The sequence below is a fragment of the Castor canadensis genome, chromosome 17 (genome assembly GCF_047511655.1).
Source record: "Castor canadensis chromosome 17, mCasCan1.hap1v2, whole genome shotgun sequence".
NCBI classification, from domain to species: Eukaryota; Metazoa; Chordata; class Mammalia; order Rodentia; family Castoridae; genus Castor; species Castor canadensis.
The window spans coordinates 43836087-43856774 of NC_133402.1; the positions used below are offsets into that span (position 1 = coordinate 43836087).

The window sequence follows — 20688 nt, forward strand, 5'->3', positions numbered from 1 at the left end:
TGCCAGGATCCAGTAATTCAGATGTTTATTTGGAAGGTGGCTTTTGCCTTCAGACTCAGGACAGATGGAATGGAGATGCTTGGAGCATGCATTCCCAATGTGTTAGGTGGAAGGTCAGGAGAGAACTGTGCATTTGCCTCCTTTCTGGGAATTTTGTCAGCTGCTACAGTTACAGTCTCTGGAAAAGGACACCTTCCCTGGGCTAAAAAATGAGTATGTGGCCTGCCACTGTGCCTCCTGGTGGCTATTATGTGACAAGGCAGTACAGCCAGGAGCCCAGAATCCAGAGTAGGGGAAATGCCTGCCCAGGAGTGCACAGCAGTAGTTAGAGCCTGAAGAGAAGGCAGACTGCTCAGTTCACGGGAAGCGCTATGCTAAAGACTGCCTGAGCCCTCACACCTGCCTAGACATCACTGAACAAGAAGACCAGAATGTCTCTCTTCTCAATATCCCTCCCCACCGGTCAGGCTTACCTTATGCCACTTGGAGAAAGAATCCATTGCTCGGCATGGTTCACACAAGCACACACATACATGTTAACAACATAGATTTATTTTCCTCCCATTTCTGAAGCCACCTCATTTAGTTTATATACACAGTATATAAATGGCTATACAATGTGCTTTACTTCTTTACCATAGGTTTACTGCTATGTGGAAGTTTGTTAAAATGTACCCATCATGTACTTAAAATAGATCTTTGTTGTTATGTGAAGACAATAAGATGCTTGTCTAACACAGATAGCAATCATTGGAAATGAAAGTGTGGAGTAAACAGGTTTTCCCTGGCTAAATCAGCCTCAGTATTCTATGCTTTTAGTATAAATGTCTTTAGAAAAGTCAAATCCTAGGGGTTAAGTCATATGAATAATTCATTAGATAATACTTCTGCAGTAATCCCAGAATCACTTAAATGAAAAGGTTAAAGGTCATATGTGCCAAGCACTGGTTAGAGGAACAGAATAGCTTTGACAATTTTACCCTAAAATAAAAGTGCTCATTAGCCACAGCTGCCATCAGTATACGTGGGCAAGTGTTCCTATAGCCACCGTTCTTGGATTTTAATGGCGAGTCCCTTTCTACAGGTTCCTTGCTGGACAGGTTCCCCAGCATCAGAACTCTGACATCACTGCTCCCAGATGGGATAATCAGAACTGTCTCCTTTGGGGTGGGGACCAATATTGAAGTTTGGTTCTACCAATAGAACCAGGATCCTTGGATCCTGGAGTAGATTCAATGCTAGTAGTACCAGGGCAACATGCATGGGAAGCAGAAGGCAGGTCTAGGGAAGAAGAGAGGCTGCTATCTTTCTGGTAGTGAAAGAGTGAGGCCCTTTACATTGCAGTACCATAGACTGCCTTTTTGTAAAGACCAGCCATGTGGCTGTGCCATGGTGTGTGCCCAAGGTAAGCTCAACCCTCTCTTCTCATGCACAAACAATGGATGCAACCAGGAGACCCCTCCACTACCACTCCTGAACCTTGCAGCAGCATGCTGGAATTGCAGATTGATGTTATCACTATTTCCCAGATGAGGAAACTGAGACCAGGCAGGCAGGACTTCCTCACTGTGATGCAGGACTAAGTAGAGGAGCCAAGTCAATCTCGGGCAGGTATACCCCTTCCCCTGGCCTCATCTATCAAGGGCACAACTGGTCTCTCTTTCTACACCATCGTTAGCACTCGTAGCACACAGGAAGAGCTTCCCTAGACCAGTGCAGGACTCTGCATGGAACATTTAGAATGTGAGCACTCTCTGAGTAGGCCCATGTCTGTCAGGCACATCTGACAGCAGCAGGGACACTCCCACACCTGCCTGTCCATTCTTGTGTGTTGCACTGTGCAGGAATGCAGCTGGCTCCCTGAGGGCCACTGTTCTGCATGCTACAACAGCAGCCACTTCCTCAATGAACAGCAGGCAGCAGCCTGGGTGAAGGTACAGTACATAGTCCCCAGGTGCCAAAGGCAGTTGCTGCCTCCAGCAGATGGGGAGCTCTGGATCTGTTCCCCACCTCACATGCCCTGCTTCCCAGACTCCAAACAGCTGCCTCCTGCAGGCCTGCTGGCTGCCACCCTTGACCCTGAGCAGTGCTGACCACCAAAGTGCCCTCTTTCCTGAGCCCTCAATGCCATCTGCACCCCCTCCTGATCCCAATAAAAGGGCTTTTCCCCTTTCCATCCAAATGTTTCGGCTTCCACCTCTGCCCCCAGGGCAGGGCTAGTGGTGGGAGGAAGATACAGGCAAGCTGCATGACTTAGGAAAGAACAGAGGGGTTCACAGTTAGACTTACTAAAATGATTAAATGTTTTCATTTCAGCATTTGCCCCAAAACCCTTCTCCCTATCCCTAGAAGAACTTGAAATTGCTGGTTCATAATACACAGCAACAGAGTTCACAGATAAAAGGGGTTCGAAGTCAAGAAGCAAAACCAAAGCCTGTGGCCACACTGTCCCATGGCAGGCAGAGGGGCTCTGGTACTGAAAAAGAATGCCCCCAAATGAGTGAGACAGCAAGGTCTCACTCAACTGTCTCCAAGCAGGAAAAGGAGGGGCAGGTACTGTCCTCATCACAATCAGGTTAGTCAAGAACAAAGCAGAGAACAATTTTATGTTTCCTGCCTAAGAGCACGGAGCCACATCCCACAGTAGAGGGATAACACTCTGAAGCTCAAAATCTGGCAGCATCTGACACCAGAAGGCATCCTTAAGGTCTATCCTGGGAGTATGCTGGGAAGGTAGCCTCTAATCACTGGAAAAATAAAGATGCTAGAAAGCAGTGAGGCTACCACAGGCTGGTAACTCCTGGGGCTTGGAACCAGCTTTCTGGCATCAAGAATCACATGGGGGGCCCAAACCTCCCCAGGCCTGAGATTCTCTTGAACAAAACCACCAGAAGTTCTTCCCTATCCTCACTCTCTTCCTCTGATGAAATGAGGCTTGTTTTAGCCAGATTGCAGTTTTGTGGGCAGTATTTGCACTATTTTTCTAGTGTATCTTTTTCCTGCTATTTGCAAAAGTAAATCTCAAACCCCATCTAGATGTTAACTGATGACAGACCATCTTCACTAGTGCCTCCAGCAGGACGCACTCACCAGCAAGGGCTTACCTTCACGGACTGCCTCTCTACTGCTTGCTGAATCTGGACCACGGCTCAGACCCCAGAGTATGTGGGGGTACAGCTATGTGCCAACACCAATACCACATAGGCTTCAAAAGAAAACAATACATTCTAAGCTTTTTTTTTTTACCAACTTCTCATTTAAAAGTATTTTTGTGTTTGTGTGCTTCTCATTTAAAAGGATTCCCTCCATAGCTTCCCATTCTATTTTGCCATTTCTTCAAAATTATCTCTCAGCAAGATTGAATATTCAACTGCTAGCTATGCAGAAATTATGCAAATGCAAAATCAGTGGAGAAGAAACTTTGAAGTTTGTATCTCAGGATGGTGCCAACGTAATTTTCATATCAGATATTTTATATTTGGTTAAAAATAGAAAATCCTATTATAAGAAAATAAAGTTACTATGGCAACATTTTCCCAATCCAGTTCTGAGTCATATAAACTTATTTTTCCTAAAATGACACTTAGGTAGCACAATAACCAAACACAACTCAATTTTCTACAACTGCATTCTTACCTTCCCCAACAACTTAGTAACTTTTGCAATGGCTTTCCACTTTAAAAACTATCAAAACAGGATTTTACACTTATCAAGCCACATAATTCTATGCAATTGTGGCTGGATTATTCAGATTCCAGACTTCTACCAAGAACAGTTCAAAGGGAAAACTCCCAAAATGGCCTCCTGAGTGCTGCTACACAATCTGTGCTAGAGACCTAAGGGATCTTATTCTGAACCATATTTTGGGAAGCTATGATTAATCAATATTTTGATAATGGAATAAAGTAACTTCCCAGAGCACATGTCAATTATTTGTTTATAAAGCTTTAAAAATTAACATATACTTAACTCTTGTTCATTAAAAAACGAGACCCTTGATTTAATCAAGATTATCAGGACAGGTACAGAGGAGTGATTAATCTGGGGGGGAGGGGCACGGGAAGAGATACACAGGGTCATCAATAAAATGACAGGCACTCAGCTGCTACTGCAAAGGCTCCTGACAGCAGCCTCTCCCAGCTGGGTCTGTAAAGCATCCCTGAATCACATAATTTGCCTACTCCACTTTCTGACCAATTGAAAGACACCTTGAAATTCTCATTTCTGCCCACACTTATAAGTTTTCAATCTGGTAGTACTGGCTATTCTATTAATTAAAAATATTCAGATATACCCTGCAAATAAATACAGAACATTTCTGTACACACACAGCCCCACCACTATAAAAAGTTATGTTTGTTTGTCTTCATCCTAAATGAAATTCAATTTATATCCAAAATATATTTAAATATTCCAAAGGTATATTGAGCCCAACTTATCAAAAATGTAAACAAAATTTATCTAGCTTATGTTTATGAACCATATTTTTCAGTTTTTAATTCACCCTGCACTGACCCTCTAAGTTAATCTAACCAAGTCACATTTAGACTGAAAAGCGATGTTTGATTTTACAGGGGTTCTTTGGAGGTAACTGCCAATTACTAAAACTACTGTTACTGAATCTAGCGGTTTATTGTGTCATTCAATGTAAAAGACCAAAGTCTTCCCATTCTGATCTTCCAATCATGCTCTCTGAGCAAGCCCCCCCGATTCTGCTGTCCTATACATATGCTCAGCTGAATATTGCTTGGTTCTGCTCAGCACAGAACCAAAACTAGCAGCAGTGAGCAGCCTCACAACTTCAACTGCACCTGTTAGAAATCCCCCATCTCAGTATTCATTCCAGTTGGGTTGAAAGGAACTTCAAGGATGGAAACTTGAGGTAAAGTTGAGAAGCAGGAGGGGAAACTCAGATTGACCCTCAAAGATAATCGAAGGATGCATCCATGGCATGGTGTCATCCTCACACGCCACAATCAGACTGCTTCTCCTGAAGCTGCCTTGTCAGTATCTGATATGAAGACAGAAAAGCCACTCCTATGTGGAAAAGGATCTGCCAGAGATTCCTTAGCCCATGCAGGTACACATTGCCCAGGCAAATAAAGAGCAGCATCAGCACCACCTTCAAAGTCCTGGCCGGACTGTAGAACAGGTACAAATAACACTGAAATGAAAGCACACACAAAGTCCAATCAGAGATCATCAAACAACCTCAAGAGGGCCTGGGGCATGGATCAAGCAGTAGAGTACCTGCCTAGCAAGTGTAATGCCTGAATTCAAGCTTCAGTACTGCCAAAAAAAACCCCAAAACCAACCAACCAAAAACATCATTGGGAGTGGATGAAAGATTCACCTCCAGAAGAGTCATCTGATAACACATAAGCTTACTAAGTTGAATTTGCTACAATGCAGCTTGGACCCAGCCTGCTGCTAATCAGTGGAGAAAGTAGGGATTTAGAAGACAGAAAAATAGAGAAACAGATGTTGCAGGAATCCAGCACATGGCATATCTGAAAGAATTTGAAGCCACATAGACAAAAATGCCCAAGCTTGGGTAGTAGAGAAAGGAGAGATGCAAGGAGTACATATAGCAGGCTGGGAGACCCAAGCAGACTGGCTGGCCTCCAAGTGAAGCTTTCCTTCAAGGAACCATGACAGAAAGCAAGCTGGTGAAAGAAAGCCACACTTAGACTATTTTGTTTTCTCTGAGCCATAACTACACTGAACATCACTGTTCCTTTGCTGCTCTCCTTACTGCATCTTCAAAAGTATCTGAGTCAGGGAGAACTCTTGCAATAGGGAGACTAGTTGGTATTTTGTGTGGGGCCACCACACAGAAAAGGGGCTGCTCTTATTCTCAAAAGTTCTAACAGCTTTTTGGTTTGATGTTTTTGTTTTGTTTTCAAAATGGACATTCTAAGAACATGGAACAATCTAACAAAGACTCAGCTACAGTGAGAGGGAGAGTCCCTCATTGAAGAATCTGTCAAAGTAGGATGCAGTTGAAGGAATGAAGGTAGCACTGTAAGGTGCCTGCAGCCTGAAATGCAGGATCTAGAAAATAGCCACTGGCTATGCCTGAGATTTCAGAGACTAGTTTTCTAAAAAAAAATTCTTAATTTCAATCTTAGATTGAAAATTTCATTTTGTACATCAGGTTTTTCTTATTTGTTTTGCAGTGCTGAGATGAAACTGGAGATACACTACAAGTATATTAAACCCACCATCAGGTGATTCTTGAAAACAGACTACCTGAGATCGTGAGGAGGAGCATCTGAGGTTGAGGTCAGAATTTTTAATTAAAAAAAAAAAAGAAAGAAACTAAGCACGCAGAGAAAATACTAAAATCCTAGCCCATGCAGAGAAGAGAAAGGAGGATTAGAGTCAGGTTTTATTAGAATTAACTCTGCCTATAGGGGATTCAAAAGCTCCTTTTTATGCCACCCCTTAAGTATACAGTTTGTTTAAAAATAACTAAATATTAAAGCCCTCTAGCTAATGTTCTGATTTTTGTTTTATTTCCTAAGGGACAGATTCAAGTCAGAAGGAATTATTTAAAAAAAAATTGCCATTTTTTTAACCTCATATTTAAAGAAACCACATCTTCGTAAATGTTATTTATAGGGAAGGACATTTCTGCATCTGGATGTCCCTAATACAAGCCTGACATAACACCCTGCCTCATGCCACTCAGGCCCAGCCTGATCCTCACTGCAATTTTGCCCCTCTATGCTGCAGAGCCAAACCCCAACTCCTGCTTTCTGTTCTGCCACTTTCAATGACCCCATGGCTTTGGGTAAGTGGCTTTCCTTTTCTAAGTCCAAAGTTTTTCCTGTGGAAAATGAGAGAACTAGGCAGGATGGGCCTAAGGAATTTCACTGAGGGGTTAGTACTGTCTAGGATTTGAACCTTACTGGAACAAAACTGTGACTTAGAAAGTTGCTGATCAACAGAAGAAGAAAACAAGGCCATAGGTCTAACCCACTCACCAAAATATCAATGTTTCACCCACCTGGAAAATGCAGGCCACAAAAGGGATAAAAAAAGCCAGGATGTTCCCAATTTCCTGATGAGCAACCTAAAACAAATATAAGGAACACAGAATGATGAAATACTATGACATGAAGCACTTTCCTCCTCATTCCATCTGGTGTGAATGACAGGACAAAAATCCCTGGCCAGCACCCAAGAACCTCACTTAAACTCCCTTATGTCTTTAAAAACCCTATCTCCAAATATAGTCACATTCTAAGATACTGTGAGTTAAGTCTTCAACATATAAATTCTGGGGAACACAATTCATACCGTAACAAGATTTCTAACCTCAAATTCCATTCAGCTCTAAAATTCAATGGTTATTGCTAATCAAGAAACAGTAAGCTGGACTCCAGTGGCTCACACCTGTAATTCTAGCTACTTGGGAGGCTGAGATCCAGAAGATCACAGTTCCAGGCCAACCCAGGCAAAAACATTTGCAAGACCCCATCTCAAATTGGGTGCAGTGGCACGCACCTGTAATCACAGCAAAGGTGCAAAGTGTAGAATAGGAGAATGATGGTTCAGGCCAGCCTGGGGAAAAGGTGAGACCCTTTCACCAAAATACCCAGAGCAAAAAGAGCTGAAGGTGTGGTTCGAGCAGTTGAACACCTGCCTAGCAAGTGCAAAGCTCTGAGTTCAAATTCTAGTATTGCCAAAAAGGAAAAAGAAAGAGTGACTTATGAAAAGTTGTTTTTTTTTTTTTTTTTTTGCAGTACTGGGGCTAGAACTCAGGGCGTTCACCTTGAGTCATTCCACCAACCCTTATTTTGTGAAGGATTTTTCAAGATAGGGTCTCACGAACTATTTGCCTGGGCTGGCTTTGAACCATGATTCTCCTGATCTCTGCCTCCTGAGTAGCTAGGATTATAAATGTGGGTCAAGGGTGCCTGGCCGGGAACTTTTTAATATTCATTATTTCATCTCATCTTCTCTAGAATTATATTTCTGTAATCTAGCAATGATCATTAGAAGTCCAGCTGGATACTGGTGGCTCATGCCTGTAATCCTAGCTACTTGGGAGGCAGATGTCAGGAAGATCATGGTTCAAAGCCAGCTTGAGCAAATAGCGCATGAGACTCTATCTCAAAAAAAATGCATCATTAAAAAACGGGCTGGTGGAGTAGCTCAAGTGGTAGAGTGCCTGCCTAGCAATCATGAGGCCCTGAGTTCAAATCCCAGAAGTGCCAAAAAAAAACCAGTCTAAAATTCTTTCTTACACAACAAACCAGCCAGTGAGATCACAGCACTTTGAGATGTCCATGAACTGTGTGTGTGTGTGTGTGTGTGTGTGTGTGTGCGCGCGCGCGCGCGCGCGCACGCGTGCTTATTAAGCTGACTTCCAGATCAGGGGTTGGCATGTGGCCATTTTTAAAGGCTTATGCATACCATGTACACTCCTGTCCCTAGGCATCTGTACTAAGTCCTCCACCTGGAATGAGCCCCCAACTCCTGAAACTCTCAAAGTTCTACTGGTCTGTAAGCATCTTCTAGCTCCTCTGCATCCAGCATGGTCACCTTGTTAGTGCTGCCACTATACTCCTGCTTTGTGTCATGAGAGCTCTCAAGGCAGGTACTATGTCTTAACCACCTTGTTAGTCAGGTGTCTATTCTAAAGTATACAAACATTTGGCAAGTATCTGGTTATGAATCATAAATAGTAAGAGTGAAAAGCATAGCACACACCATCAAAGACAAGATATAGTAACAAGGAGATGTGGAAACAGATGATTACCAATCTTGTATCACAGGCCCACTGTAATTCTCCAAACGAGTCAGTCTACATTAGGCTCCAGAGGTTCAATATCCACCACGTGTTAGATTCTGGCCACCACACACTGTTGTGAGCATTAGGGCCCCATCTTTAAAAATAATACCTATCTGTCATGCTAATAATGGTTCTATTCCTTTTTAAAGTATTTGGAATACTTAAAATTTTTAAAAAATTGTTTTAAAAGAGCACTGAAATAGAAAGTTGCTTTGAGATGAGCAGGCCAGCAAAGGACACTCTATCACTATACTCTGATGACACAGTCTTTTGGTATTATACAGGAGACCATGGGACAACCTCTTCCAAAGGGAAAAACCTTGAACCCTAAAGTCTGAGAATCAAACTTTTGCCCTGAGTGAATAATCTAGCCCCTAGAGTAACTCCTGGGGTCCCAAGGGAGATGGGGTGGTCCAACATCCTTGTAGCACATTCTTCTTACCAGTATCCCAGCAGGTCCCTCTGCCTTCTGAGAACATACATACAAGAGCAACTTTCATACTTGTTCAACTTACTACAAATATTAAGATTTTTCAAATTGTTTTTATTTGAATTTTTAAAAATTGTAAAACTTTCATGCATAATAACCTTATAAATAAAATATATATCCATATATTCTTCAATCCCATGTCCTTCAATTTAAACTGTAAAGCTGGGAACATGGCTCAAGTGGTAGAGCGCACACACACACACACACACACACACACACACACACACACACACACATATGCCTGGAGTATGGCTCAAGCCCTGAAGTGCTTGCCAAGCAAGTATGAAACCCTGACTTCAAACCCTAGTACTACCAAAAAAAAAAAAAATTAAGCTGTAAAAAGGGGTTACCTCTAAGGAATGCTCTGCAAGGTGAACTCCACGGATGAGGTTCAAGGCAGCGCACATGATGTTGAGAACAAGGGAAAGGATACCCAGGGCTGTCACTGGCTCCATCCGGAAATTAGGAGCTTCACAATTGAAAAAAAAAAGGCCTAATGAAAATAATATCTATATGAAAGAAATACAGGCAAAGACATTAACTAGACCTCCACTAATGTAGGTTTGCAATGTTAAATACAGAATTACAAACATATAGTTTAAATAGCAGCAGAAGTTAGAGGGGAGGTAAGGCAAGAAACAAAGGACAGAATGGATCTGGGAATCTAAGATGAGCTTCTTCCAGAAATCAGCCTTCTTCCAGGCAAGCACAAGTTCCAAGTGCCTAACTTCCTCTCTGAAGCAGTTCTCAATCAGGGGTGAGAGGGCAAAGGCTGGAGACCTCTGTGATTGCCCCCCAAAAGACATGTGCTAATGGTACCCAGTAGGTAAAGGCCAGGGATGCAGCTAAACATCCTGCAATACACAGGATGGCCCCACAACAAGGAATGATGGGATGCTCCAGCTGAGAAATTCTGCCAGAGGGGACAATGGCTTTATCTGTAAGTGGCTGTTAAATTCTGAAAGCATTTCTACTATATGCTTTGACTTTCAGCTTGTAAAATGCTCACCTCCTTTCCTAATAAGAACAATGTTTAGTGTCACATGTACTTCCAGAGCAATTCTCATCCAATAAATTATTTTTCATTCTAAAATAATGAGGGAGGGGAGGGAAACATTAATTATTTAGGCTCTAAGCTGTTTCTGGAACTATACTTAGAATGAACACTCATTCTCTATTTAAAGATTACTGTTGAAACTGATTCTGGTTCACACAGTTAAAATAGTGTCCGATTCATTCTCCTACTATTTTCTTTTTAAATTATCCTTTCTTGTCCTTTCATTTCTCATGTACATGGGAGCACACATTTGTGCACACACATGTACACATACATACACACACCAATAGCTACAACCTAACTTTCATCTATTGTTAGTGTGTTAAGAGATTCCACTGAACAACTCAAAGTTCCTGTTAAAACAGAACATGCTACCTGTAAAGACTCTAGCCTCAGGACAATAAGATGAGTCAAACCACAGTAAAATGTCCTAGAAAGATGGGCAAGTTGACACTCTCTGGATTTGCTTCACTTGTCTAAATGTTAGAAAACAAAACATATTAACAAAATTATCCCTGTGCTCACAAATGGCAAGGGAGAAGCTTGGAGTTCAACTACCCAGTCTTTCTTCTACAAAAATTAAGTGTTTTCCCAATATAAATTAGAATAACTTACCGATTGGCATGAGAACCAATTTAGAAATTAATTGTTGAAACAGATTAAACCAAAACACAAAGTTAAGCTAAAAACTTTTAAAATTCAAGTGATAAATAGTGTAAAAGTTAAACAAAATAGTTAGACTGTTATAGTGTAGACAGGTCTTTCAGAGGATTCAGTTCTAACACCAATATACTTTAATTAAAATACTGGTTTAATTTTATGTAATTTTAAAACAAGAAATGGAAAAAAAATCATGCTTCTTTATCCTCTAGTCATTCAGTGGCTAACAGTGCTCATCTCAAAGTCACAGAGCACCACAACTTGGTGATCACATGAGGTCCACAGGGACAGAGAGAACTCCCCAGCACTTACAGAGAGCCAGACAGCGAAAGCACTGGAAGCCTTGGCTTTGGCCCCTGGCTGAACACTCTCATCCCCACAGCCTTCCCTCCAACAAGGAGCACAGGGGTTTCTTACAGACATGCAGTGTTTCAGTAAGTGATGTGGGAGGCAAGAGTATATATAATGTACAAATCCATAGAGTCTAATGAGTGACCTCCAGCAAAAAGAATGACACTTATTTTTATCATCTAAACTTGTAGACTTCACCTTGATTAAGAAAACAACCTGCCAAGTCATTCTTCTCAACACCTGAATGTCATCAAAAGAATAGCATCACCTCAAACCAATCTACTGTTGTAAACAGTCAAGTTTTTTTATAGCAATCTTCTAGAAACAGGATCCACCCATGTTTTTCCCAACAAATAAAATATAATATCCAACCCTCAAAAGCACATTTCTACTTTAAAAATGGATGTCTATTCAAAGTATATAACACCACCTCATCTTCATTAGCATCAGGACCAGCAGGCCACTCACCAGGCTCCAAGTGCACCGAGGTGTGTCCGTTCATCATCCCGTTAGCCACATCTATGTCCTCCAGAGTAAGAACCACTGGAGGCTGGAACTCAAGTTCCTCCTGAACTTTTTCCAAGCTGCTGTTTATTTGAGAGGAACTTACATGGTTAAAATGCCACTTCATTTTCTGAATGATGCTATCTGGAAGAAAGAGCAACCCACGTTGAGCGTTCTCATCAGAATGAAGACAATAAATGCAAAACGAAGTTCATGTTTCTAAGCAAACTGACTACTACACATCCACGCTAGTCTGTTCAATCTCTTTAAAGCAGAATAATTAAAATGTGAGTGCAGAGAGGCCATAGTGCATCACAGGACTTCAGTGATGAGGGACTTAGGCAGAAAGGGGCTGGTCACTTCAGACAATATAATCTTAGGCAATTCACAGAATATCTCTAAGCTTGAAAATGGGGACAGTTATTTGAAAAGAATTACAATGAATACAAATATGTTGTGCAAACTAGTATATGTTTGCAAGGCCTCAGTTTTAATTCTTTCAGTTATAGGTTAAAATTAACCTATTATCAAAGTTTAACAAGTTTTTCAAGTGGACTTTCATTTATATCAGCAAAGCAAAATCCTCACAGTTCTAGTATGGGTATGCTTTGTCTGACTTACTCTGCTCCCACTCAGTAATGAGCAAACAGGGCAGGAGAAAGCCTCCTTTTAGATCAGCACACTGCCTTGGCAGGGATGGAGGGAAAAAAAGAGGCAACTGAGCTGTGGTCTGTTGGGAAAGGCAAGCCTTCTGCACAGGATGAAGTGGGGCTGAGGGCTGTGGTTTCTCTAAAGCCTCACAGAAAGGCCTAGGGGCAGAGCTCCTGGTCTACCATAGCCTACCAGGGTGGGGCCTATATTGCAAGGAGTTCCCCAGCACCTTCAAGTGACACCAAAAGTGAGTGTTAATGGGCCAGCCAGGAGGCCAGGAGAGGGAATGTGAGGGCTGGGGCAGTAGTAACCAGAAAGCCTAAGTGGCAGCATTTCCAGATGCTGGTCCTGCACCTGACCATTTGTACACATGCTGCCAGCAACTTGTTCAAGACCACTGCAGAGACAGCAGCTGTTCACAGAGATCAGAGAGTGTCCCCTAACTTTTCTACCCTAGGAGCTCAAAATGAACCAGACCTGCCCCTACCCAAGCACACACTATGATAACTGTGCTGCATTCCAAAGCCCCCAAATTTCCCCAAGGCTTTTGTGGCTGCACTTCCATAGCAGTGCTTCTCAGACTTCTGAGTCAAGGACCAAACTGTGGCAAGCTGATACTTTGATAAAATACAATAAAAAATATCAGAGGAATATGGAATTACCATAGGAATTGCTAAATACTTCCTCTCACTTTCTGTACTTACTTCACAATGGAAGAATATACCCTTTGAGCAGTGTTACTCTAGAGCAGGGGTACAAAACTTTATTAAAGTACCAAATATGTTAGCTGATGGGTAGAGGTCTTTATCTCAACAGCTTAATACTGCTTTCTAGGGCAAAAGTAGCCACTACAGCTTCAGAGGCCTGTGGTGGATGACATATCTGGTCACCCTTCCTCTACTTCCCCCAGATTCTGGGGACAAGAAAAGCCACAGAGAAACCTTGAGACTTTCCAGACCACTCAATTCACTGGAAACCCTCATGGTATAAGGCAGTTCTTCAGAGACATATATGGCTGCCTCTCCCATGGTTTTCGTAGATGGTCAAAGCTAAACCTAAACTGTAAGCGCTACACATACAAAGCCACAGGAGAGAAGAGTAGATGTGAAAGAGGGCTACAAACCAAACTCAAGAAAAGCATATGGCCTGGAGGCTAAGCCAATGCAGGTGGTGTCATAAGAAGCGGTGAATTCCCACCACAGGGTCTCCAGGAAGCAGAAGGCCATGGCTGCTGGGCACTGGTGGGAGCAGATAGCCATGCAGGCTACATCACCAGAGGAAGAGAAACTGTAACAAAAGGGCAATGTCTGAATTACCTGGAAACAGACCCACATAGTCCCATCGCACACCCAGAAATAATCCTGTCTCAGTTCTGCACTAGTTTGACCTTAAACTGTCCTGTAGCTGTTTGCTGCATAATTTCTGTCTCTTCTGAGACTATGCCTTTCTTACATTACCTTTATTTATTTTTTTAATTTTATTCATCTGTGTATATAATGTTTGGGTCATTTCTCCCCCCTTCCCCCACCCCCTCCCTTACCCCCCCAACCCCTCACTACCTGGCAGAAACTATTCTGCCCTTATCTCTAATTTTGTTGAAGAGAGAGTATAAGCAGTAATAGGAAGGACCAAGGGTTTTTGCTAGTTGAGATAAGGATAGCTATACAGGGAGTTGACTCACATTGATTTCCTGTGCATGTTAACTTAAACTTCTAAGTTAATTCTTCTCAAACTAACCTTTTCTCTAGTTCCTGGTCCCCTTCTCCTATTGGCCTCAGTTGCTTTAAAGTATTTGCTTTAGTTTCTCTGCATTGAGAGCAACAGATGCAATCTAGTTTTTTACCCAAAAAACTACCCTCATACCTCCCTTGTGTGCTCTTGCTTTATCATGTGATCAAAGTCCAATCCCCTTGTTGTGTTTGCCCTTGATCTAATGTCCGCATGAGGGAGAACATATGATTTTTGGTCTTTTGGGCCAGGCTAACCTCACTCAGAATAATGTTCTCCAGTTCCATCCATTTACCTGCGAATGATAACATTTCATTCTTCTTCATGGCTGCATAAAATTCCATTGTTATATTACCTTTAAAATGCATAGCAGTACTAGTCACTACAGTGTGTGATGACTGTTCGGGTTTTGTTGTTGTTTGGGTTTGTTTGTTTTTTTCTGGAGGCACTGGGGTTTGAACTCAGTGCCTCATGCTTGCTAAGCAGGTGCTCTACCACTTAAGTCATGCCCCCAGCCCTTTTTTGGCTTCAATTATTTTTTAATAGGGTCTTTCATTTTTTGCCCAGGGCTGTCCTTGAACCACAATCTTACCTATGCCTCCCATCCAGCTGGGATTACAGTCATGTACCACCACACCTAGCTTATTTGTTGAGAAGGGTCTCACTAACTTTTTGTCCAGGTTGTCTTGGAACCACAATCTTCTCACTGCCCACCTCCTGAGTATATAGGATTACAGGCATGAGCCACTGTGCCCAGTGATCACTCTTATCTATGCATGCATGAGGGATTCATGTTCTACAGTGGAGAATTAGACTTACCCTTCTCTGCACTGACAGCAGTGTTTTTCTGCTTTAATCTACACAAAGAGATTTTCTGATATTAAGTCATCCTGGCACCCTGAAATAAACCCTTGTTGGCTGTAAGTTTCTATGCACTCATATACATACAACTACGGGGTTTAGTTTACAAATGTTTTGTTTAGGGCTTTTGTGTCTTTGTAAAATAAGATTTGCCTACAATTATCCTTCCTATGCTGTCTTCATCTGGTTGTGTAACTGGGCTAGTCCATTCTTACAAACAAATACAGGGCTTTTTTTCTTTTTCTCCTCCGTTTTAAACTTCTATGCTCTCAATTCCAGTTTGGGGAAGTGGCTCTAGTTCACTTATCTGTGGTGTCCACTGACTCCCAACTTGTAGTGGAGCACTTCCTTATGTACTGCTATGTTTTGCTGAAAGTTCTTTCTTTCTGTAAGAAGCCCTGAGGTAGGAGTGGTGCATTCTTCTTCACAGTGTTTCTGCATTTGCTTTGGCTAGCTGCTCTGGGATGGCATCAGTCTGGGGTAAATACTAATGTCTCAACCTTGGCTTGGGAATTCTAGCAGCTTGGGGAGTGTAAACTCAAACTCCAACCTTCCATGAGGTACAAAAGCAGGGTTTTGATTTCTTAGGTGGGATATTATTTTTCTTCCCCTCCAAAGCCTAGGAGAGAAGAGTTACTCCTATACCAGAGGGCAGACTGTTACATCTATCACCCTTTCTCTTGGTTTGTAACCTTATGAGAATCTTTCCTTTATGCAAGGGTCTCAGAAGTCCCAAGGTCTCTTCCCTTCCTGAGTGTTGAAGCTTGGGCCTCAGGTTTACTATATCTGATCATCAGGAGCCTCAGTGTCAGCTCCCACATCTACCACCTTGACTAGTGCTCCCCCTTCAGTTCTGGAAACATGGAATTTCTTCCAAGCTCATCTGCACATTTAAAGTAGTAAGTATAGTATGGTATAGTACAGTACAGTACAGTATAGTATAGTATAAATATATTCACCCACATCTCTGAGTAATTCTGGCAGGAAGATTTTTTTTCAACCAGAATGCTCCACAGAAAACCTTTTTGTTTTGTTTTGGTTTTTTTTTTGGTTTTTTTGTTTTTCTTGGAAGTACTGGGGTTTGAATTCAGAGCTTCACACTTGCTAGACAGGTGCTCTTTTTGTTCTGGTTATTTTGGAAATAGGGTCTCGTTTTTGCCCAGGCTGGCCTGGATCATGATTTGCTTCCCAACATAAGTGGGATGACAGATGCACATCACCATGCCCAGCTTTTTCCATTGAGATGGGGGTCTCTCAAACTTTTTTGCCCAGGCTGGCCTGTAACTGTGATCCTCTGAATCTCAGCCTCCCAAGTAGCTAGGAATATAGGATTACAGGTGTGAGTCACAGGCACCCATCTATAAAAACCTTTTTTTTTAATTTAAAGAAAAGGATAACTCGCCTCTTGAAAGAAGGAATCCTTCAGAAGGGACTAACCTTTTAGGATGGAGGTGTTTCTATATGAAAAAGAACCCCTGTTGTGGATTGAATGTGCCCCCACAAAAAGACAAATTGAAGATCTAACTCCTAATCCGTATGAATGTGATTTCATTTAGAAATAGTCTTTGCATATGTAATCAAGATAAAATAAGGTCATCCTGGATTAGGGTGACCCTTATCTCATGACTGGTGCCCTTATATGAAGGAGATGTGGACATAAGAGACAGAGGAAAGAAGGCAATGTGACCATGGAGGCAGACATCAGAATAAGGCTTGCATAGGCCAAGGAAACCAGGGATTGGCAGCAGCCACCAGAAGGCAGTAGAGGGACGGGGAGAATTCTTTCTGGAAGCCTACAGAGGCAGCACAGCCCTACAGCCTGGACTGCAGACTTCTGGCAGTCAAAACTGTGAAACCATGTGTTTCTGTTGTTTGAAGCCAGTTTGTGTTTATTTGTTATGGAAGCCACAGGGAACAAATACAGCCCCTTCACTGTAGAATGCTCTTAAGAAAGGAAAGGAAAGTCTCAGCTTCCTCTGTGAAAATACTAGTGAATATCTAATTCAAAATATAAAGGAGTAGATGGACTGGGGTAGAGCATAAAGGCAGAGCACTTGCCTAGCATGCACAAGGGCCATGGTTCTATCTCTAGCACCACAAATGCAAACAAAACAAAACAAAACAAAAAAATCAAAGCAAGAACATCTTATATTATTTTCCTCAAAAAACTGAGGTGCCCAAGTTTCAACTGTGAAATCATAGACCTTTCTCTGAGAAAAACAGCCTTTAGCAGAGGAAAGGTGTCCTGCTTGAGGCATGGCCAGATTAGTTCACAGCATTGTGAGGAAGACCATCAGGCAAGGTGGCATAGGCACTCAGAGGCAGAAGCCGCAAGGTTCTAAGGACACTACTTCTTGGATTCTACAGCCTGTCTGATGCCAGATCTACATTTTGTGTGTGTGTGTATTACTGGGGCTTGGACTTTGGGCCTACACCTTAAGCCACTCCACCAGCTCTTTTTTGTGAAGGGTTTTTTCGAGATACAGTCACTTGCCCAGGCTGGCTTTGAACTGTTATACTCCTGATCTCTGCCTCCTGAGTTGCTAGGATTATAGGCATAAGCCACTGGCTCCCAACTCCAGATCTACTTTTAGTCAGCATAACATTATTTCAACATATGCTTCAAAGAAACCTGAATTATGCTGATCTTCTGGAAAGTGAGTATGTTCACTTACTGTACACTGAAGTCACGGCTTTCTGCAGAGCCTCGGCCTGGATAATGGGCCAGATGCAAGGCTAAGGTCTTGAGCTGTCTCCTGCATTCCAGAAAATCTTGGGTGTGGTAATAGTCAGTAGATGCCGAGAGGGGCAGTCCATCCCTCACCCGTACCACACTGGCAAAAAAGATCATGGACATGGTCCACAAAAGAAGTCATGAGGACACCTGAGGAAAGCAAGGTCACCTTATTAGTGAGTCACATGATGGCACCAGAGACGCCCCTGCCCCCAAAATATCCACTCTAGGTTGTTTCACCCTCTCTCACACAGTAAGTACTTGAAAATGGTGCTGTTATTATTTCCCTGCCTTCTACTGCTTGTCAACTTCTAATTTTCCTCCCTCTTTATCTTTCACTCACAGCCCTCCTCTCTATTTCCAGAATGAAGCCAATGGGGAAGGGAGGAAAGGGACAGAGAAGAAATGAGGTAGGATCAGCAGAGTTCAGGAGTAACAGCAGTAGTAGCAAGTAGCAGGGACAGGAAGTGCCTGACACTGAAGCAGCAGAGACAGGAGACCAATACCTGCACATTTCAGGTCACCCAGGGAGGTAGGCAGTTCAGTTGCCATATCCTCACCTGCAAAGAGATGGAGGAAAATGGATGGATTCTGAGCATCTAACCTAATGCTGGTAACAAGGAGAGCAGAGGCAAAACTGGATATGAGAGCACATGTCCTGAATTTCTGCAAATGTTTGTTAAAGAGCCAGTCTTCAAAATGATGACTGAGTTCCTACAGATGGCTAAAGGAATTCGTTTAGCAAATTATAATACATAAGATATTACTATTTGGTCATGGACTGTGAGCACACTAAGAAACAGAAGGAAACAGATCTGAGCCCTCATACTATCTTTGGCAAATTAGAAAAAGGTGCCTCTCAGGATGGACAGGACCATAACAGTTGAGCCAGGTTTTAAGTCTGTCAGTTCTGCTGGATGCTGGTACACAGCATAACCTGCACGTCTGTACAAGGAAATCCTGAACCTAGGGATTCATGCTGTGGCCACTGCACCACTGGGTCTTTCCTTGCATCCACACATCCTATTGCACAGATCCTGCCTGTCAGGTCCTCTGCTTGACAGGACGCTAACAGGTAGAGCAGTGAACTTGTCTTCCAAAGAACTCCAGGGAAGCAACCTTGCTCAGTGTCTCAATTCTTCCTTATCTCGAAAACACGAGGCCCAGGATGCACAGCACTCTTTACCACTGCACATCATTCATCTGCATCTACCATGTTGCTCCTCTTGTCTGCCCACACCCAAAGCCAAATCAAGGACTATCTGAATTCACCCACTCTGCGAAACCTTCCCAGACCTGCCCAAACATGCTTAAAGAATCTATTCTTTGTTTTCTCTTACTGACGTAGCACTTCCACTACCTAGAGTAAGTTCTGAGAACAAAGACCATGTCTGCCATGGAAGAATGAATGTCCCCATTGTACAAGTCCAGAAACTGCAGTGGCACACAGTACCTTTGTCCCATTTCCTCACACCTCCCTTGGGGAGTAAAAATTGAAAAGCCCTAGGGAAAATGCATCCCTACACAAAAGTTTCTACGTTCCCAGCATCATTGATAGGACCAGGCCAACTGCCTGGGCACTATAGGCTTTACATCCTGCTCTTGGCCAATGCTGAGAGCTCTCAAGCCAGAAAGGATTCAGGGGACAGGGATATGGAGGTCAATGACTCTGTCTGCTACACTTTTGTGAATGTCTGAAATCTTAGTTTATAAAAGAGTTATAATGTGCAAAAATCTGACAGAGAGGGAGACTACAAGATCAATTTGAGACCAGGGTGTAGTGTCTAAACAATAATTTCAACATGAGCCTTAAACCACGACACAAAGACCTCGAGAAGAAAAAAAAGATGATGAACCAATAAGATTCCAGGAGTCAGGACAGGAAAGAAACACCCCAAAGCAAAATAAGATGGGTATTTTGGGGGGGAGTGAGTAAACTGTATGTATTTATTCCAACCATTAACCCCCAAATACCCTCTTCACTGCTGTCTTTAGTGCTACCCCATGCCACACACCAGCTATTGTGTAAAACCAGCAAGAAGGAAAAGGGTGGCACATCTAAGTGATGGCAGTCATAAGAACCAGTTCTACCACTCTCCAAAGACCTAAAAAGTCCCCGAGGCTCTCCACTTCACCCATCTCTGGTGACCAAACCTGCTTTTCTTCAACCATTAGCACATAAGATAAATAAAAATGCTACTGTTATCCCATTCTAGCAAATTACTAGTACTGCAAACCAGTGAAACCCATCTCTCTTTTTTAAACCTTTTAAAAATAGTTGTGATACTTAATAAAGGTGATACTGTTGTATTATTACCTGTGTTTGTATGCAGTGTGAGTGTACAGGATAGCAGCTGCCTGAGGAGTTGAGGGACTTTAGGTCCTGCTGTGGAAAAACAGAAATGGAAACACACTTGACATTGTTTTTCTCTATGAAAATGCAGTTTGTATTCCAAAAGATGCATACACTTAATACAAAAAGGAGGTCATCTTTGTGGGGATTTGATATTTGTGATGTATGAGTTATTATGAGACAGTCTATACCTGAATAAAACATATGACTATGGCTCAAAAAAGAATGACATTCTGCTTCTGGAAAGATTGACCAGAGGACCTTTCCCACCTCCTCCCACTAAAAACAACTGAAAACCATGGGCATTAGATGCAAAGTAAACATGGGGAGATTCTGAAAGGTGAGAAGAAGGCAGACTGGTTGGGACCTTGAGACCTGAGGAATACAAGTTCCTGAATTCTGTTTTTGTGTCACACATCCCAGACTTGGTGTTGGAGAAATTAGCAACTCAGAAATATCAATGGGCAGAGAGAGAGAGAAAAAAAGAGCACGATGA

At 42.4% G+C, this 20688-nt stretch overlaps 1 protein-coding gene across 10 annotated transcripts in view; it reads right to left on the reverse strand.

Moving 5' to 3' along the window:
* The window catches only part of Sec22c (SEC22 homolog C, vesicle trafficking protein), a 59165-nt gene that overhangs the window by 4609 nt on the left and 33868 nt on the right, over nucleotides 1–20688 (reverse strand). For 5 of the 10 annotated variants that reach the window (XM_074060387.1, XM_074060388.1, XM_074060381.1 and 2 more), the window contains 7 exons: nucleotides 20157–20225; nucleotides 17781–17989; nucleotides 13640–13803; nucleotides 11830–12009; nucleotides 9644–9762; nucleotides 7013–7078; nucleotides 533–5164 (listed from right to left, as the gene is read on the reverse strand). In XM_074060387.1, coding sequence (XP_073916488.1) covers nucleotides 4964–5164; nucleotides 7013–7078; nucleotides 9644–9762; nucleotides 11830–12009; nucleotides 13640–13803; nucleotides 17781–17962 — 912 coding nt within the window. In that variant the 5' untranslated portion in view covers nucleotides 17963–17989; nucleotides 20157–20225 and the 3' untranslated portion in view covers nucleotides 533–4963. Of the gene's footprint in view, nucleotides 1–532; nucleotides 5165–7012; nucleotides 7079–9643; nucleotides 9763–11829; nucleotides 12010–13639; nucleotides 13804–17780; nucleotides 17990–18345; nucleotides 18431–20156; nucleotides 20226–20688 lie in introns of those variants that run through there. The other 5 variants (XM_074060386.1, XM_074060385.1, XM_074060391.1 and 2 more) reach the window with 4 other exon arrangements.